Raw genomic sequence first — 18,201 nt, 5'->3', positions numbered from 1 at the left:
ATTACTAGCTCTTTTTAACATCAGTCATTACATACGCTACATTTCTAAATAAACCTGACTACTCTTGCCCTGTTCACAAAACAAAACCAGATGTTTCAGATGAAGAAATATAGAGCCCGTTTTATAATTAAGTAGAGTGAAAATATGTAGAACATGCATCACTGCTTGCTTCCAAGGGATGAAGTTCTGGCAAAAAAAAGGCAGCAGCAGGCACAGAAGTACAAAGGTGGAACTACAGAGATTTCCCATTTATATAAATAACTGCACAGGCTGCATTAGAAAGCTAGTTATAAGCTACATGGTCATTTTGTTCTTTAGGCAGGGATTTGGGTATATTATGCACTTTCACTTGTACAGGAACTTCCAATGCTAGCAAACTATATCTTCCTTACCTACCCATTGTTTCCCTGGTGTTTTCTTAAAGGAAGCAAACATGGACAAAGAAAAATGAATACAAAAAAATAGTAAAATTAAGAACCTGTCTACAGGAGGCCTCTTGTAAAATAATATTACAGGTTCTAAAACAAGAGATAACAAGCAGGGATTAGATTTAGCTAAAATAAAGTTATTCAGTAAAAGGTAACCGTGTTCTTGAGTGTGTTACCTTTTACTGACAAAAGCAAAAGAACAAGATCAGTTATAGTAGCTGGTATTCAAGTATTTTTGGATGTGCATAAGAGTAATTTCATTGTGAACTGACTAGCAGTATGTATACCATGTGAAATTAAAGAATGTTCATAAAAGCAAACTTGGTGGAAGTGGGGTTTGTTTTCTATTTTACCTTATCTTTCACTACATACTGTAAATGAAAAAGAGGTTACTTCTGCGTTTCAATAGTAGAGTTACAAACTTAGCAAAGCTATGGAAAACTAATTCTATAGAAGCAACCTGGAGCAGAAATCCAACCAGGAAATAGTCAGTTCTTGATTACTCTGAGCCATACTTCACCTCTCTTCTTATTTCAGAGGGCGACAGTAGTCTGTAACTAACTAACCTTAATGAATGAGAAAAACGGCGCTGAAGTTGCAAGTTTCAAAGCCTAATTTTAAGAGCGTTTGATTTAATTCACAAATACATCAAACAGCTCACTCAGGACTTTAAGCAAGCGCCTTCTGAACAATGTTACTCATTTCTCAAAGCTACTGTTTCCGGAAAGAAAAAAAAAAAATAAAAAAAAAAGAGAAGAAAAGAAAAGAAAAAAAGCTGAATATTGAAACAAGCAGCTCGTAGCTGCAGCACGTGCCCAGGGAAGGAGCGCAGCCCGTTCCCACCGCCGGGGCTTTTCCTTCCTCCCCTGTCACCGCGGCGCTCCGGACAGCCGCTGTCCCCGCTCGGGAGCGAGCCGACACCTCCGACTGGAACAGCGCTGTTCCTACGGCGGACAGGAATGCCGCCTGCTCACCAAAACCTCCTTTCCCTCGGCGTTTGAAAGGCAGCCGATGTCATTCCCCTCCTTAAGCAAAACTCTCCTTCACGGCGCGGCCCCCACGGGCCCCAGGCACCGTCCCGGCCCCGAGCCTTCGGGCTTGGGCACCGTGCAGTGCTCGCTGCCCCGACGGCTTCCCCCAAACTTTTATTTCCCGAGCCAAGCGCGGCCGGGTGCCGGCGGGCACCGAGGGGAACGCGGCGCCACTTACGATCTCGGAGCGGCCGTCGCGGCAGGCGTTCTGGAAGCGGGCCTGCCTCTCCTCGTGCGGCCGGTCCCTGAAGCCGGTGTATTTAATCTGCGGGGAACAGGGCGCGCAATCAGGAGGGGCCAATCCCGGCGATAAGGGGGCAGCGGAGTGCACTGACTGCGCCTCGCCGCGCCGCCGGCTCGGCTCCCGCCGCAGCTGAGAGGAGGTGCGGGGCTGCCCCGGCCCCTCCGCGGCCCGCGGAAACTTTACCCACGGCGGGCGGAGGGAGGGAGAGAAGGGGGAGCCCCACCGCCACCGCCGCCTTACCTCGCACTCGCGGCTCAGCTTCCTGAAGAACTCCTCGTTCTCGAACTTGCTCCGCTGGTCGGGGACAACCCGCGGCATGGTGGTGGGGCCGCCGCCGCCGGCTGCCCTCCTTCCTTCCCTCCCTCCTCCCGCCCGCCCCACGCTGTCCCAGCCCCAGCGCTCGCCTCGCCCTTTGTTAGCCCCCGCCGGCGGCGCCCCCCCTTCCCTCCTCCCGTCCCTCCTCCTTCCGCGGCGCACGCAGAGCAGCCGCAGCCGCCGCCGGAGCTCGATGCTGCCGCTGCCGCCGCCGCCCGCTCCCGCCCCCAGCCCGCTCCCTCCCCTCCGACTTCCTCCCGGCTCGTAAACTCGGCCCGAACAGCCGCGCCATTCACAACTCCGCCGCCGCCGCCGCGCATGCGCCGCGCCAGGCGGGAAGCGGGCGAGGGGTGACTCAGAGCCCCTCAGCGTCCCTCGGCCGGGCGCTGGCTCGCCCGCAGCGGGTCGCTGCTCTCGCTCCCCCCGACACCGCGGCTCGGCACTTTCCGCCTCCCCGCTGCGAGGGGGGCAGCCCCAGCACTGCGGCGGGCAGGGAGCGGCAGCCCCCCGCGCCCCGGTGGCGATGGGGAGCGCTCCCCTCGCAGCACCTGCTCCGCCGGCCCGCTCGGGTGGGCAGCAGGCGGTGGCCGCGCCGCGTCCCCCCGCCTCGAGGGTGGCGGTGAGGATGGGGCAGGTCGGAAGGGACAGCGCTGGCCTCGCACCTCCTCGTCTGGCTCCGTCCCCGAAGCCAGCGTGAAGGCTGGAGGAGCTCAGGGGTGGTCGCGGAGCGCGCCGCTGGCAGGAGCCGGCCCGCTGTCCGGCTGCCGCCCCACACGCGGTGCGTCCATCGGTCGGTCCCTCCGCCCGCCCAGCCGCACTGCCCGGGGCGGGGGCCGTTCCCGAGGGGAGCAGGAGCAGCCATCAGCACCTCAGGATGTGGCTCGGTGCCTTTGAAGTCGTGGTGTCAGTCTAGAGCAAAACCAAAACCCAGCGTTTCGCTGCAGCAGCGCTTGAGAAGTTCACTTTCAGGCTAGAAACACAGCAGCCTGAACTCTTGATTCTTCATGAGCACACATTTTACAGGAGCTAATTCAATCCAAGAGCACTGCAGGACATACATCACCTGCCTCTAAATCTGTTTTTTCATACATTCCTACTTTATACCTCGATTCTTCATTGCTGTCTGCAACTTCCTCATGAGGGGAAGTGGAGGGGCAGACACCTACGTGTTGTCTCTGGCAATTAATGACAGGACCCAAGGAAATGGCCTGAAGTTGTGCCAGGGGAGGTTTAGGTTGGGTGTCAGAAAAAGGTTCCTCACCCAGGAAGGTGGTTGGGCATTGGAACACAATCCCAAGAAAGTGATCACAGCACCAAACCTGACAGAGCTCAAGAAGCATTTGGACAATGCTCTCAGGCACATAGAGTGTCTCTTGGGGATATCCTGTGCAGTTGTAAGAGTTGGATTCTATGTTCCTTGTGGGTCCCTTCCAACTCAAATTCTGGGATTTTTTTTTCCTACAATTACTCCCCCAGGTTTTTAGCAGCTCTGGAGCATCATAAGGATGGCACCACGAGCCAAAAAAATGTATTACGAGACCCATTGCCAACATTAAAATATTAGAGTATATTAAATCTTCTGATAAAGAAATGAGGTTTTCTAACCTCTCAGTATTATAATCTTAACTTTACACATAGTCATGCAAATCGAAGCCAGCAATGCTAAGGTGAGCCAGAAGACATAATTTGAATCAAGTATGAGCAAAATAATAAAAAAATGAGTGAAGTTACTGTAATCCTTAACTTATTGTATACAGACTTCACAGAAAAAAAACTTTAGACTTTTCTTCTAAATGTAGAAAATATGCTATGAGAAACTTAATACATTTCTGATCAATAGGAAAACTGAAGACAATTGTTTAGGCTATTTCTTCTGATTTTTCCTGTGTTACTGTATTGCAGACATACAGGTAAATTCAGAAGTTAAAAGCATTAAAAGAACTGTTTTAGAAGGGTTTTTCCAATCTGAAAAGAAAATACACCGAGTTTGAAAACATAAAATATTGTGTATTGTCTTGATTCATTTAGATTAATATCAACCCTTAAGTGAAATTTTCGTGAATGTCAGCCACATTTAAAAGGTCCCAAAATAAGACATTTAAAAAAAAAATCCATATCACTATTCATCTTACAGCGAGATCAATACCAGGAGCGTAGGCCTGCAGGAGAGCTGCCAAGTTCATAAGGTAGAAATCTGCTCTCTTGACCTCCAATAATCTTTCACTACCCAGTTCTACCTCCTCAGCCCTGAAACTGACTGTGCCTTTTTCCAAACAACAGTTTGCAAAAAAAAAAAAAAAAAAAAAATACCAAGGTCAAAAGCAAGATGAGTGGTTGTAAAGCCCTAAAATAAGAAACAGGAGATAAAATCACCTAGCAAGTTTTGTGTTTTGACCTTGGCATATATTTTTCAAGACTTTGGAAGCAATATCAAGTTTGACTGCTTTCCCCCATGCAGCTCTTTGTTTAACATTTGTCATCCTGCAGTTTTCATCTTTCCAAAGTTTTTCTTTTGAATAAAGTGAGTCAATATTATGAGAAAGTCTGTGAGAGATGAGACACTGCCCATGCTTGTTGCCTCAGTTACTTGATGCAGAAACAGGATAGCAGGAAGGGGTGAGATAGAGCACAGTGGCACAGGATCATATTGTTCTTCTGAATTTATCCAGTTTCTCTACACTAAGCTAGCTAAGAGCTTTTGCTCTGAATAATGAATACCTTCCTAGCAAAGGGAACCAATTATTTCATGTTCATATAGAAAACAATTATTTTAGACATGTTTTGTCATCAAGAAAAGCTATAAAATCGCAGCAGTTCTTCCTTTCTCTACCTCTCTCAGCCCCCAACATTCAACAAGACAATTAGAGTCTTAAAGACAGCGGAGTTCTTATTATTTAATTCCTAACTGGATGGAGGAGAGGCACACAAACTAATAATGTCTTTGCTGCAAGAAAGTCTAGAGCATAATTTGCAGTTATTTACCCTGTTTGGCCAGAGTCACTGGCCCCCAGCCAGAGAGTCAACACAGATCAGAGGCAGCTTTGCAGGTGGTAGCTGGGGGACATGAGAGGAAAGCTGAGGTTAACGTGTGAGAGATGGGATGCAACCTCATGGGAATTCTGCAGCTCACCAAACTTTTTTATTTGCTTTTAGCACAACACACCAAAACAAGCTAGAACCTTTTTCCTTGTGCATAACCAAATGCAACTGCTTCCCAAAGGCATCTTGGTGATATCTCCACAAAGCATTTCACCCTGGTTCAGGCTGCTCAGATTTTAGTAGGCTTAGCTCAGCCTGCAGATCCCTGGTTTGTTGATTCTCAAGAACTTAGGCTGCTCATCAGTCCTCTGGGTGAGTCACCTTCAGAAAACAGAAATGGTCAAGCTTGTAGACATGCTGCTCTCTGAGTGAATTCTCAGAACAGATCCCTTTCCAAAATAAGATCTAGCATGTTTACAGTGCATTGATAATTGAGACAGAACACCACTGAAGGGTTTATGGATGGAATGTTTTTGAGAAAGGGAGCTTTCTTCAAGTTCCAAGTCCTGTTATGTACTGTTCTTTCTATAACCCTTCTTTACCACATCTTTAAAGCCTCGGCTTTCCCCTAGGTAGCAGCATTTGATGAGCAACTGCATGGCACTGGTGTTATATTGTTCTCTAGACTTCACACGTGTGAGACACTAATAAGCCAGACTCCTGTGTATCCATTGATCTATGGCAGCTGCAGTATAATCAAACACCAGCATTATGTATGTACAAGCTACTCTGTGATTATAGATCCATTAATAAACTGCTTGCAAGATATAATTATGCACATTAGGTGTGAAATGCAATCCACTTATGCAAGGTGCTTATGGGTACTGCAAAACTGGTGGGGGGAGAAGGGGGGAAGGGGGAGGAATTGAGCAAATTAATTGCTCTTTTGCCCAGACTAATTTTCATTTCCCTGCTACTACAACTGATGCTCCCAGCCAGAATATTTTCACGGGTGTCACCCCACCAGTGCTGATTAGTTCATGGACCCACAGGCACATGCAGAAATCATCCTGAAATGCTAGAGCTCACCCCCAGAGCAGCCTTTCATGTTTAGCCTGCATACATCAGCATAAAGATTTATCCTATCTGAGGACTCCCAAAACAACCCAAGTGAAGGATATGGGCAATGAAAAGGACCATGAGCCATCAGAATCAGTTCATGTCTCTGGAAGCACTAAATAAAGTGGAAGCACTTTATGCAGAGATGGATGTAGGAACTCCAGAGGCAACAATGTGCAGCTTTGAGGACTCAGCCAAGTCCAAAGTTGATAGCTAAACATCTTACCTAGCTCACAGAGATAGGAGCCATACCACAACAGTTAAACAAAACAATCCAATTTTGCATTATGAGTGGGAAGTTGCCTACTACCACTTAAAAAACACCAAGCATGGCAGGTATGAGGGAGGAAACAGCACCTCATGTCTCTTCTCTCTAAACCAGGCTACAAAACAGATGCATCTCTTCATTCCAGATGCCAAAGCTGGAGCCTTTTTTCCTAAAAGAAGATGCCTGCAGGTGCTACTCCAAATAACTGAAAGCATGTGGAGTACTCAGCTAGGAGCCAGGACCCTTCCCTCACTGAGGCTGTTGAAGCCCAAGTTCCCAGCCTCCCCTGTGAGCATCCCAGTGACAGCTATTGTCACACTGGAGAAGCTGTATCCACACCTCTGCTTCAGCCTGGGTTACTACTGCAGTGCAACACAATACCTGAGTCTTCATGGCCAACATGAAAAGCCAGTAGACACAGGCATCCCTTCCCAGCTGTGTGATTTGGGCACCCTGGGCTGCCTCTGGTTGTGAGCACTGACAGTTCAACAGTGTGCTTCACACATGAACAGCCTTTGTTTCAGTAACATACATAAATGTGCTGCTTCTCCCCAAAAGCATGGCCTGCACAGCCTGGGCCATCCACCTGAATACATCCTTCTGACACTTGATAGACACTTTTTAATCATAAAAAGGTCAAAAAAGGTCACAAATGTGCAAAAATGAAAGTTCAGTGTGATATCAGGTTCAGGAGTCTGGTGTAGCAAAGCTTGCCTCTGATCAATGACCTTGGTACACAACATCCTAATGAATTGAAAATCCGTTTAAATTCTTTCCATTAACCAGGGGAATACAGGTTATGGATTTTTTTTTCTCTAGTAAAAACAATATGAAATGAAACTCAGAACAGCTGAACAAATTATTCCTCCAAATGATGCAATGGAGCCTGAGCTACACAATTGTTGGAGAATTAAAACAGATTATCCCAGAAGGCTACTTGATTTTCATGCTGGTTATTTGGGATAGTGATGATGATTGCAGGTACACATGTCTATGATTCTGTGCTATCCATACATGTTTTGGCAATGCAAGTATGCAGTTTTTATTTTAAACCCCCTCTTTTTCTCACTTTATCAATTACAGTACAAACTGTTAAAAGAAATATTATCTGAACTCAGTCTCCCTTGTCTGGCAAGCAGAAGCCAGGACTAGGTGCCTCTTCCAGCTTTGCCTTTGGCCTTCTAAGTGATGATTTTGGGTATATAGCTTCACCTCTAATGCCTTCATTCGCCCACCTATCAAGTGACTCGAGATCTCCAGATGAAGATATTGAGATATCTATGTAAAGAAGCAGGCACTGTCATTATCCCAGATGTTGAGCAATGAGGAGAAAGTTTAACTGAGCACAAAATGTGACTCACACAAGCCTAAATACATAAAAGGAAGTGTTTAAGAACTGCCTTTGTGAAAATAGCTCTGGAGATGCTCTTATCAGTACACAGACAGTGCTAATGGCACTCAATTGTGTTGTTCAGACATGGCTTTTTCTGTGTCACCTACTGTGCTGCTATCAGCCACACTGTCTCCTTACATTGCATTTGATAATCCATTAAAAACTTTAAATCCTTGGATAGTTTGGGTTGGAAGGGACCTTTAAAGGCTGTCTAGTCTAATCCCCCTCTAATGAGCAGGGACATTTTCAACCAGACCAAGTTGCTCAGAGTCCTAGCAAGCCTGACTTTGAATGTTTCTGGGAATTAGGCATCCACCACCTCTCTGGGCAACCTGTGCCAGTGCCTCACTATCCTCACTGTAAAAAATGTATTCCTTATAGCTAATCTAAATCAACCTTCTTTTTATTTAAAACCATTACCTCTTGTCCTATTGCAACAGGCCCTGCTAAAACATTTGTCTCCACCTTTCTTATAAGCCCCCTTTAAGTACTGAAAAGCTGCAATAAGGTTTCTCTGGAGCCTTTTTTTCTTCAGGCTGAATACTCCTAGCTCTCAGCCTGTCTTCACAGGGGAGGTGCTGCAGTCTGATCATCTTCACAGTCTTCTCTGAGCCAGCCCCAGCAGGTTGATTTCCTTCCTGTTCTGGGATCCCCTGAGCTGAATGGAGTCCTCCAGATGGGGTCTCAGCAAAGCAGATTGAAGGCTCCCTTGACCTTCTTCAAAAGCATATACATGATTTTGGGGTGTGGCATGCATGGTAGAGAGCCTTTTATAAAGTTTAAAAACATTAAGCACAATCAGACATAAAAGGGCCAGACAAGATGTGAAATCCTGGAGCTGTTCTGAAAGTGCCTGCGGATTTTCACATCTCGAGGGCTTCCAGACGTGAGAATGGACAATGCAGACAGTTTCAGTTCCTCAGGCCTAGCACAAGCCAGATGCTGTATTCAGGCAGCTCAGAGGGGATGTGAACCTGCTCACCCAGGATATCTGAAGTTTCCTTCCAAATTAAAGAATCAGGGTGACAGTTGTCACAAACAGAGGTATAAAAGGTAGTCAAAATATGCACATAGCAGCCTCCACCACTTGAATCAATCTGATAAGCCAAATACAACATCATCATTCTGGATTAATTATATTTTTCCCAGTCTTCAGGGGGTCTTGGGCTTTGGTTTTGTTTTGGGGTTTTCTGCTCCTGTTAGCATACACAGCGCTGTAAGACATTGGTTGACACAAACTAATTTGGTGGCTGATGTGAGAGAGAGAGGGGCTTGTACCCTGCATCAGTGTCTGTTCCTGCATGAGCAGCACAGGGCATGTCAGGATTCAAAACATGGAAGCAAGGCCCTTGTAGGGATAGCTGCTCATGGGTTTAATTTGAGATCATGGGGAAGAAAGCTAAACAGTGACTCAAAGCTCTGTTCTTCTTTCACATGTGAATGTTTATTACTGAACAAGCTGTCTTACAGTCTGTTATACTTTTGGTTATACTTAGTAAAACAGCTAGAGGTGATTCAGTCTTGGTACAGATAATGTCCAAGTGACTTTTCAGATTCTAAAGAGATTATTCTTGTAAGTTTTGAGATATAATTATTTCCACTCAGAAAGTGGTGGAAAGAAATTGCATTTGTGAATGTAATTTATTTTTTTTACCTTCTCTTTTTAAAGAGTTTTCCTGAAGATACTGTAAGTTAGTCTCCAACTATTCAGTCATCTTGGTCACTTATATTTATCCACATGCCCAACTTTAAATTTGCCTTATAAAAGGCAGTAAAATGTTGACTTTTAAACCATCAGATTATTCTAGAAATATTGTTCTTACTTAAAGAATTAATTTCATTCTCAAGGTGAACATTTCACAACTCTGAGCTCTGCTAGTTTGTTGCACAGCAATCACACCAAAACCTTACATTTTCATACACCTAACACACTAGGCTGCCTCATCTCATTGTAACAAATGGATTGTTGGCTGTTTTATTGTGCTTTCAGAGAAAACACTGGTCCACTTAGGAGAACCGAGAGACTGGGAGACAAAGTCATGGAATCTGTTGTCTAATTAAACATTCAAAGCTAGAAAGAGCTGCCACCATTTACAGATGGATCACCAAAGGCTGGATCTCTTGCTGAGGCTGATACTGGAAATTAGCAATATTTAAATGTATGTCTCAAACAAAGTCCACAAGGAAATATTCCTCTTTATCAGCACATTCCATCGCGGGCAGGTTTGGAGTGCTCTGGCACAGGGGGTGCCGACCGCTGCTTTCATTACAGAGCTCGTAAAGTTAAAAAAAAATACCTGGCTGATGCTCTGGGGTGCTACTGAATTGTGCCAGGCTCATGTCAGCTCCAAGAAAGCAAAGCAAAGCCCATTTCTTGGGTGTGTGCTGCTGAGGGAGCTGCCTTTTCACCTTCTTTCCACACAGAGCTGTTATTGTTTTTGTTCACATTGATCTTATCCTTGGAGAATTTGGAAGGGATTTCAAAAAGGCAGAGTGTTGATAGTAACTTTGTTTTCATGCTTCTCCTCTGTTGCTAGAGCTATTTGTTTTTACTGACTAGGAATTAGGATGGCCCCAGTCCCCCACCTTGATCCAAAGGGGCGTGCCCCGGGTCAGAACGAAGCCTCATAGACTTTGCCTTGACTTCGTAAGGGCACAAGAATTTCCCCATGCAGGTTTGCTTGCACGTTCCAGGCTGAAGGGTTTATTTACAACAGCTCCTCTGCCTTCTTTACGTCCCAAGACAGATTTCTCAGCATACTCTACCACAGGATTTTCCTATTAGATGTGGATTTTCCCTCTTTTCAAGCACTTAGCATTGTAATTTTCTGCAGTTTTGTGCATTTCCCACTCTGCCCAGACCTGTGCTTACCAAGAGGAAGGAGATCAGCAAGACATCCACAGCCAACACTACAGCAGCAGCAGCAGAAGCAAGGCACGAGAGTGGCGGACGTTGCTCTTCACCCCTCAGTCACCTTTGTGGTCTCTGTTAGCAGCTGCAGCCTTTGTAGATGTCCAGTTAAGCTTGAGACTGACCCAGAGAACAAGAAGAAACAAAGGTCACTTCCAGTTTCACCAGAAAGAAATTCCAGTGGCTACTCCAACCCCATAATCCAGCCATGATTAATGTGTATCGAAGGCAGATCTGGTTTCATCAGAGATCCGGGATTTTAAACAGTCTGAACTGTTTGGGGAAAGAAAAAAACCAAACAAAACCACTCTGGAAAGCTGAAGGAGGAAAAATACATCTTAAGTACAAAGTTGGATCATGTCACAGGACATTAACAAATGACAGTGTTCTCCACAAACACGGTCTGCTCTGCAGAGCATTGAAGCAAAGGCTTCCTCTGGATTTGCACCTCCATTCTCCCTTTTCTCTCATACCACATAATCTAAGGCTTTTGAAGGGATTTCTGAAGTCTGCTTTCCCTCCCATGCTCAAATTTGCTTGAGTTTGACCTGCAGATTGAACAATTTGTGGTGTAAGAGAACAGAAAAGAGGCAATAAATGCGCACAGGTGTAGTGAGCTACCACACCTTGCTTTACTACAAGTTCTGTGTCCAAATGAGTTTGTGCTGTGGAAGAAAAGTCCTTTCAGGACAAGAAGAGTAACTCCTGAATCTCTCACAAGGAACCTCTCAATATGAACTGAGATTTCCAGTCCAACCAACCTGTGTCCACCATGGGGAGCTGCCATTTCGGGGTGTTAGCACCTGACTGGTTGATTTTCAAGTCACAGCCCCTCTCCAAGATTTCAGATCAGAGCACTCAAGGTTTCCAAAAATAGTCCCCACTCTAGTTCTCCTGTTCAGCCATAATGCAGCAGTATCATTCCCTAACCTTGTTCTCAGAAACAGCTGAGATTTTTGGCTGCATTTTAAAACAAAAAGACAGAGATGAAGAAAAAAAGCAGGGGGTGGAAAAGAGCTTGAGGGAAATGCCTGGCATGGAAAGGCTTTAGCCTAAGTAGCTGAGCTTTGGCAAAGCTGTAAGTAGTCAGACTGCTTCTTAGAGTGAAAACCACACGACACACTTGATGGGTACAAACCCACTCATAAAAACCCAGACACCTCTCATATCTACAGAAACCTGTGCTCCAGAGCAGATAGGGTGAGCAGTAATGAAGGGTTCAAGTCGCAGCAGCAAGATCAAGATTAGGTAACAGGAGAAGGTTTAACTGTGAAGATAACTTGAGTCCTGGGATGGGTTTCCCAGGAGAACTGAACTTCCATCACAGGAGGTTGTCAGAAGCAGATGGAGTGCAATCATCCCTGATAGAGCAAAGAGCAGCTAAAAAGTGAACTGGGTGACACTTCAAGGCTCTATTTACCCTATACACAATCATCTACACATGCTAATAGTCAGCAATAATTTTCTTCCCTTAGTGAAAGCATTTTATACTTGTTGAAGTGATCTATTTTTACATCCGTGTTTTAACAGAGACAATATCTCTCCCCCAATCTGAAAGGTGAAGCAGAGGCCCATGGAGGCTGTGTGACCTCCCCATGCTCATAGTAAACTAGTTTGGGTAGTGACCAGTATTTAGAGTTCTGCATTCATCACTTCTCAACCCAAATTGTTCTTCTCCCTGGGAATTTCTTAGAAGTTCCCATGCACATTTTTATGGCCACTGATTGATGGAGTTCCTTTTTTGACTGCTTCTTCTTCTGCTCTAGGGTTTATTTGAGCCCATTACCCAAGGATCTCCTTAGAGCTCATCCTCTCTTCTCCAGCCAGGGGATTTCCACTCTGCTGTCAGATCCAAGGTTGCTTATGTCCCTTTTATCTAGCAGTCTCCTGTGTTTCATCTTTCTGAGGAAAGATCCTGAATGGGAGCTTTTCCTCCCCATTTTCATCATCTACTTTACTTTATTGCTTCAGTTCCAACCTGGCTGGTCTTCACTGTATATCTAACTACTTCATAAAATGAGCAATCCTGTTTATTTGATGTTTCTGTTCTTTCTTGTTCAAGGCTTTGTTTTAATTGTAGGAAGTCAAAGAGACATCATTTGGGAATCAAAGGAAGGCACTTGAGCATGTCAGAAGGTTCCACAGATGTCAGAACATTCCACTGCTGCCTAGTTGAGGATGTCTGGTGGGCAGCTCATGACCTTGGCTTGTTTCATCACCACTTCTCTTTTGCTGTTTAGCAGCAGCTTTTCCTTGATGTTATTGTGTAATAACAAATTTATGAGTATCAGTTTTGAGTGTCACAGATCTTCTGGGGTCCAGAGGTTTTTGTTTTGCACTCTGCAGGCTGATTTCACAGTGTTGGATCCTGGCCCCCATCACATCTGCTCTCATTCAGTTTGGCAACAAACTCATCTTCCACCATGCCATCTTAATGGTTCTTTTCTGCTTTTATAAGGAGTCTGCCTCACTGCCATTGCAGAGCTTTTCCCTTTAGTACCTTCTTATCTGGCAGGAACCTGAGGCATGCATTTCCAAAGATGAAAACCTGGTGTGCTCTTCATGCTGTATTAGGGTCAAGACAGGGTATGCTTGGCCACCCACCTTAGGCTTCTGTCTCTGGGAAATGCCAAGTACAGATTCAAGGGATTCACACCTTGGGCTTCACCAGCAGCAATCCGGATGAAAGTGTGCCAGAGACAACCTGCAAAGGCACTCAGGGATTACCTTCCTGAGAGCTCTGCCTGCAGGCAATGCAGTCCTTCATCACCTCCAAGGCAAAGCTTGCAGGTTGTTATGAAGGAGAAACCAAACCTCACTGTTACTTTGCAGCTCTGTCACAGTCAGTGAGTTGTCAGAGCAGGCCTGTTCTCTCTGGGCACCACTCATCTGAGAGGGGATTAAACAATGACCAAGAAAATTGTTTTTAGCAAAATACATAGATTCTAACATTTAAACTATCATGTAAGAGCAAAAATAAAGCATTTCAGAGAAGAGCCCTAAGGTCCAGCCTTCCCTGTTTCAAGGTCTGTCGCCCACCACATTGTGCATTTTGGTTCCTAAAGGCTGAATTTCAGTGGATTTTCTCCCCTGGCTGGAATTTTATCTCCCACGGAAGAAGCCATAGACACCTGAAAGTGTCCCCAGGAAGCAAACTCCCCCTGACAACCACAAAGCTGGGAAAAGCCTTCACTTTCTGCCCACTAAAAGTACACTAGTAATTTTTAATTCAAGTAGCTGCAGTCCCTGAATTCCTTTGGCTCATGCTGAAATTGAAGCTGGTTGAGTCATTCTGGTCCTTAGGTAACCAGAGCTCAACGTCAAAGCCACACACCACTGCCGTCCCCACCCTGCACAGGAGTACAGACAGTCCTAGCTGTGCTCTCAGTGGCTCTGTTTCCCAGCATCTGTCACTAACACTGCATTAGGAATAGTGTGATTGTCAGCAAACATCTAACAAAAGCCCAGGAGCACCATGCAGTGATTGAACTCACTGCCTGGGAGCTCCTTGCTCCCACAGCTCCTGTCTGCACACCAACTTTCCCTCTGCTTTGTGTGAAGGGCGTGCAAAGTGCTTTGAAAGTCAGCTCTGCACGGTTTCCTCTGGAGCTGCCTGTAATCCACCTTTTTTTTATGTTGACGTAGGCAAAAGGGAGTACCTGGGGTAAGTAGCTGCAGTCCCAAGCACGGAGGCAGGCTGTTAAAAACATGCTGATGCCCTTGCTTTGGAAGTACCATCCTCCTCCGCTTTGTTTCTCAAACAGCAGTATTTAATGACAAACAAGAACTTTTCTCCAAGGAAAGAGACATTGCCACAACACAGAAGTGAGAAAACAGGATCACGAGTTGCCAAGTGCAGGATGCCACGTTTGAAATGGAGTCAAAGCAGAGGTGGGCATGAATATGGACATGAAGATGGGTCTCTCCATCTCGATCCCTCTGTACTGCCTTTGAACTGAAGAGGAAGTGCTCGTGGCAATGCAGGATGTAAAGCTGATTATGCTTTGCTCTGTAAGAAAACACATGTATCCAGGGAGCACATGACTGCTGAAAGATTAAAAGGAGCCTAAAATTCAGCACTTTGTCTCTATCAGCAGTTGCACTAAGTACGTGCTTTTTCATCCTGCTTTCTCTTCAAAGACTTCAGAAAAGACTTTATAGACAGCTAAATGAGCACCCCAAATCCTGAGAGCAGAGGCAGAGAAAGTGAGGTGTAGTTTATTTTCCAGCTCAGTTGCGTAAAATGAGCTGGAGCAAAGCAGCAACTGCAATTTCAAGTCACAGCTCCCATCTGCAGTAGCAGTTAGTTATATTCTCATCAACTATTCACTTACTGCTTTGTGAAAGCTGCCCAGCATTGAACTCTCCCTTGCTTTATCCTCTCCCTAGCTCCCCAAGTGTTTCAGAAAGTCTTGGACCCTTGCAGAGGCAATGTTCACACTCTTACTCTCCTGCATTTTCCATGAACCTGCTCAGAAACTATTTGAATAGTTTCTTTGTTTTTTTGATTTCCCAATTTCCATTTTGAGCACTTGAAGCCTTTGCTATGACAAGCGTTTCCCAGCAAAGCTCCAGTTTCTCTGCTGATGAGCCTGTAACTTAAATATAGTGCCAAGCACCTGTGAGATGCACGTGTTCAGAGACAATTACAGCTCCTTGGGGTACTAAGCCAGCAGCAGTTATTAAAAGTCATCTGGGCCAGAGAAGATGCTCCAGCTGCTGATGGCTTGGGAGGCGAGGAAGGGACCTCTTGTCCATTTCTGGCACTGCTGGTGCAGGCAAGGCACACACACCCCTGGCACAGAGCTCAGAGGTGCTTCAATTGCAGTGGAACACAAGCTTCAGCCTAATCTTTCTTCCAAAGCTTCATTACTCTTGTGAGGAATTTTCCTGCAAGATGTATTGTCCTAACCCCAAGGGGTTGGCTTGTCAGGCCCAGCTTTATCCTGACTTGTAAAGGCAGAAACACGAGACCAAGAGCAGCTGCTTTCTGTGCATTGCCAATATGTTTCCAATGACTTGTGCTCTCGCCGTGCCCAGGGGTACAGCCCCAGCTCAGGAAGACATTTATTCAGCACATGCCTAAAAGCCATTGACCTGAATGAGCCTCAGGCTTGTGCCTCAGATTTGTTCTGAATCAAGGCCTGATAGAGGGGATATTTTTTTCTGCTCATTTAAACATTGAAACCCAAGACTGTAACACAGTATATTGAAATGTCCCTCTGCTGCTGTTCCATCAGCTCATGAATCTTGTGGAAAGGCCATCAGTTACAGGTTGCTGCAACTGTGGTAAAAACTGAACATTACATTTATCTTTTCATAGTGTACATTAATGATTAAGATGTATGATGTTTTCTTGCTATCAGATTTAGAAAATTTGGAAGCTTGTGGCATATGATGGACTCCTTGAAATGTTTTCCTTGGATTGAATATCAGGTTGCATTTTGATTAGGAGAAAAATATAGCAGGGGAAGGCAGGCAGTGATGAATTAACAATTTCCTATTGCTTTCTCAGAGTTACTATTCATTTTAGGTGGAACAAATTTGTGTCAATAGAAAATTCCATAGAGGCATTGATTTATTTGGAATTTAAAGGTACAGTAAAGAAAACATTTAAAGAGTCTTAATCATGAAGAGTATGGTTTTGATTAACTCTAGAATTTTTTAAAAAAGAACTAATTATTTTCCAAGCTGTGGCAATTTCCAAAAAGCTTTCTCTTTATACCAACACTTTAGGTAGAGGCACATTGTTTCTAAAAGAAAACAAACAACACTGTTTAGGTTTCTGCCATACAGCACTAACACCAAACTAGCCTCATCTGTCATATCCAGCTGCCATTTGCCTTTGGATATTTCTAATTAAACTAATAACAAAGGAACCAGCAATGGACCCCCACCCACACCAAAGAGGGGAAGCTTAAGACAAATCCAAAATTACAGAAGCCAGTACTTGCTTCCCTGATAGCCCTTAGCCTTTCGAGAAGGTTTTGGAAAATGCAGCTCACAATAAAATTCTCCATCACTCTAAGGGAAAAACAATTGGTCTATATTTAGGTCAAAAAATTAAACAGTAATAAACCCAGTGAATTCTAAGCAAGGCTGACAGTTGTGCTCAGGGCCACACGATCACAGAGCAAGGGTCACAGCAGTGGTCTGCCCGTGCAGCTGCTGTCATGAAGATGTCCCTGAGCAGGTTGGTGCCCCCAGCTGCATTTCCAGCACCAGACAGGCACAAGCAACAGCCCCAGTGCTGCTGGCAGAGTCTTGCTCTACAGAGGCACTGATCCAGCTGCAGCCGTGCATTCAGGGGTGTGGATGGGATGATTTACAGCCTGAGCTGCTGTGGGGGCTGGCTGCTGGAGACCCTCTCCTGCAGAGCAGAGAGGGAGCTGCAGCCCCTCACAGGAGCAGAGAAATGCTCCCTCTGATGATGCTCCAGCCTGGACTTCATGTCTTAGAGGTCTTTCCCAACCTAAACGATTCTCTGTATCTGTGTTCCCAAGCCCATACAATGAGATACCTAAACACCACCCACCACACCTGCACAGCAACATCCACACATGCCAGAAAGATCTGGAAACTTGGAGCAATTCTCCCACATGGTCCAAAACCTACTGGTGCCTCCCAGGCATCCTGAAGTAATTCAAAGTTGGGACTAATGCTGTTTCAAAGGGCTCCCCATACACTATCAGAAAACAGATAATGCAAGAACACATACATTTAAATGAGGAAAGGGGCTGTGGATCTTTTAGATTTAAATGAAGAATTGTATCATGTGTGATAATTACAGCCTTTGCAGGCAGCAAATGCTTCAGTCAAGTTCACGCTCCTTTAATTAAAAGAGCTGTATCTCCTTCCACGTTTCATATCCTCATCTAAATAATGAACTTCCAAAGCACATGACCCGATGAATGCTGCCTCCAGATTGCACATTCAGTATCTTCAATAAATAAGGCTACACTCTCAACTACTAACTAGTTATGAATAGCAGTTTAAAATAACAAAGCAGCCATTCAAATGCAAAGCTAAAATGGTATTTCAAGTGGTAAAATTGTTTGAAATTGTCACTAATGGGAGCCTTCTGCTCCAGTCAGCAGCCTGTTGTCACAGAGCTGGACACCCCAGAGACTCCTACCTCTCCATCACACTCAGCTCAACTTGGCCCTTGGGTTCAAGCTAATTGGAGCAGGGATGGACGGCCAGAGCACGACCTCCTTGGCTTTGTTTACGGAGGAAGCTCTTCTCATTAGATAGCTGGATGAGTCTGCACATCGCTGGGAGACAAATATACGGACTTTCACTTGTAGGTCAGCAGTTCAGATCTGATGGGGATGAGTAATGACAAGCTAATTGATCTCAGATGGCCGTTTGGTGGTCTCTGCAAAATGAATTTGGTGATCTGGGTTCACGTCTCAGGGGATGAGCATCCATGTCATAGAAACTCGGCACTGCAGAGCCCCTCTGGAAGGAGCTGTGGAAAACACCCCTGTTCTTGTCCTTAGAGGGAGTCCCT

The 18,201-nt window shown here is 45.3% G+C and overlaps 1 protein-coding gene across 2 annotated transcripts in view; it reads right to left on the bottom strand.

The window, feature by feature from the left end:
* Window positions 1-2,172, bottom strand: part of CBFB (core-binding factor subunit beta) — a 37,830-nt gene extending 35,658 nt beyond the window's left edge. The window contains exons 1-2 of one of the 2 annotated variants that reach the window (XM_064723028.1): window positions 1,944-2,172; window positions 1,638-1,724 (exon numbers count right to left, since the gene is read on the bottom strand). In XM_064723028.1, the coding sequence (XP_064579098.1) occupies window positions 1,638-1,724; window positions 1,944-2,021 (165 nt within the window). In that variant the 5' untranslated portion in view covers window positions 2,022-2,172. The remainder of the gene's footprint in view (window positions 1-1,637; window positions 1,725-1,943) is intronic. The other variant, XM_064723027.1, reaches the window with a different exon arrangement.
* Window positions 2,173-18,201: the final 16,029 nt, after the last annotated feature.

The sequence above is a fragment of the Zonotrichia leucophrys genome, chromosome 11 (genome assembly GCF_028769735.1).
Source record: "Zonotrichia leucophrys gambelii isolate GWCS_2022_RI chromosome 11, RI_Zleu_2.0, whole genome shotgun sequence".
NCBI lineage: Eukaryota > Metazoa > Chordata > Aves > Passeriformes > Passerellidae > Zonotrichia > Zonotrichia leucophrys.
The sequence above is the reverse complement of the archived record's forward strand: the minus strand, read 5'-3'. Positions and strand labels throughout refer to the sequence as shown.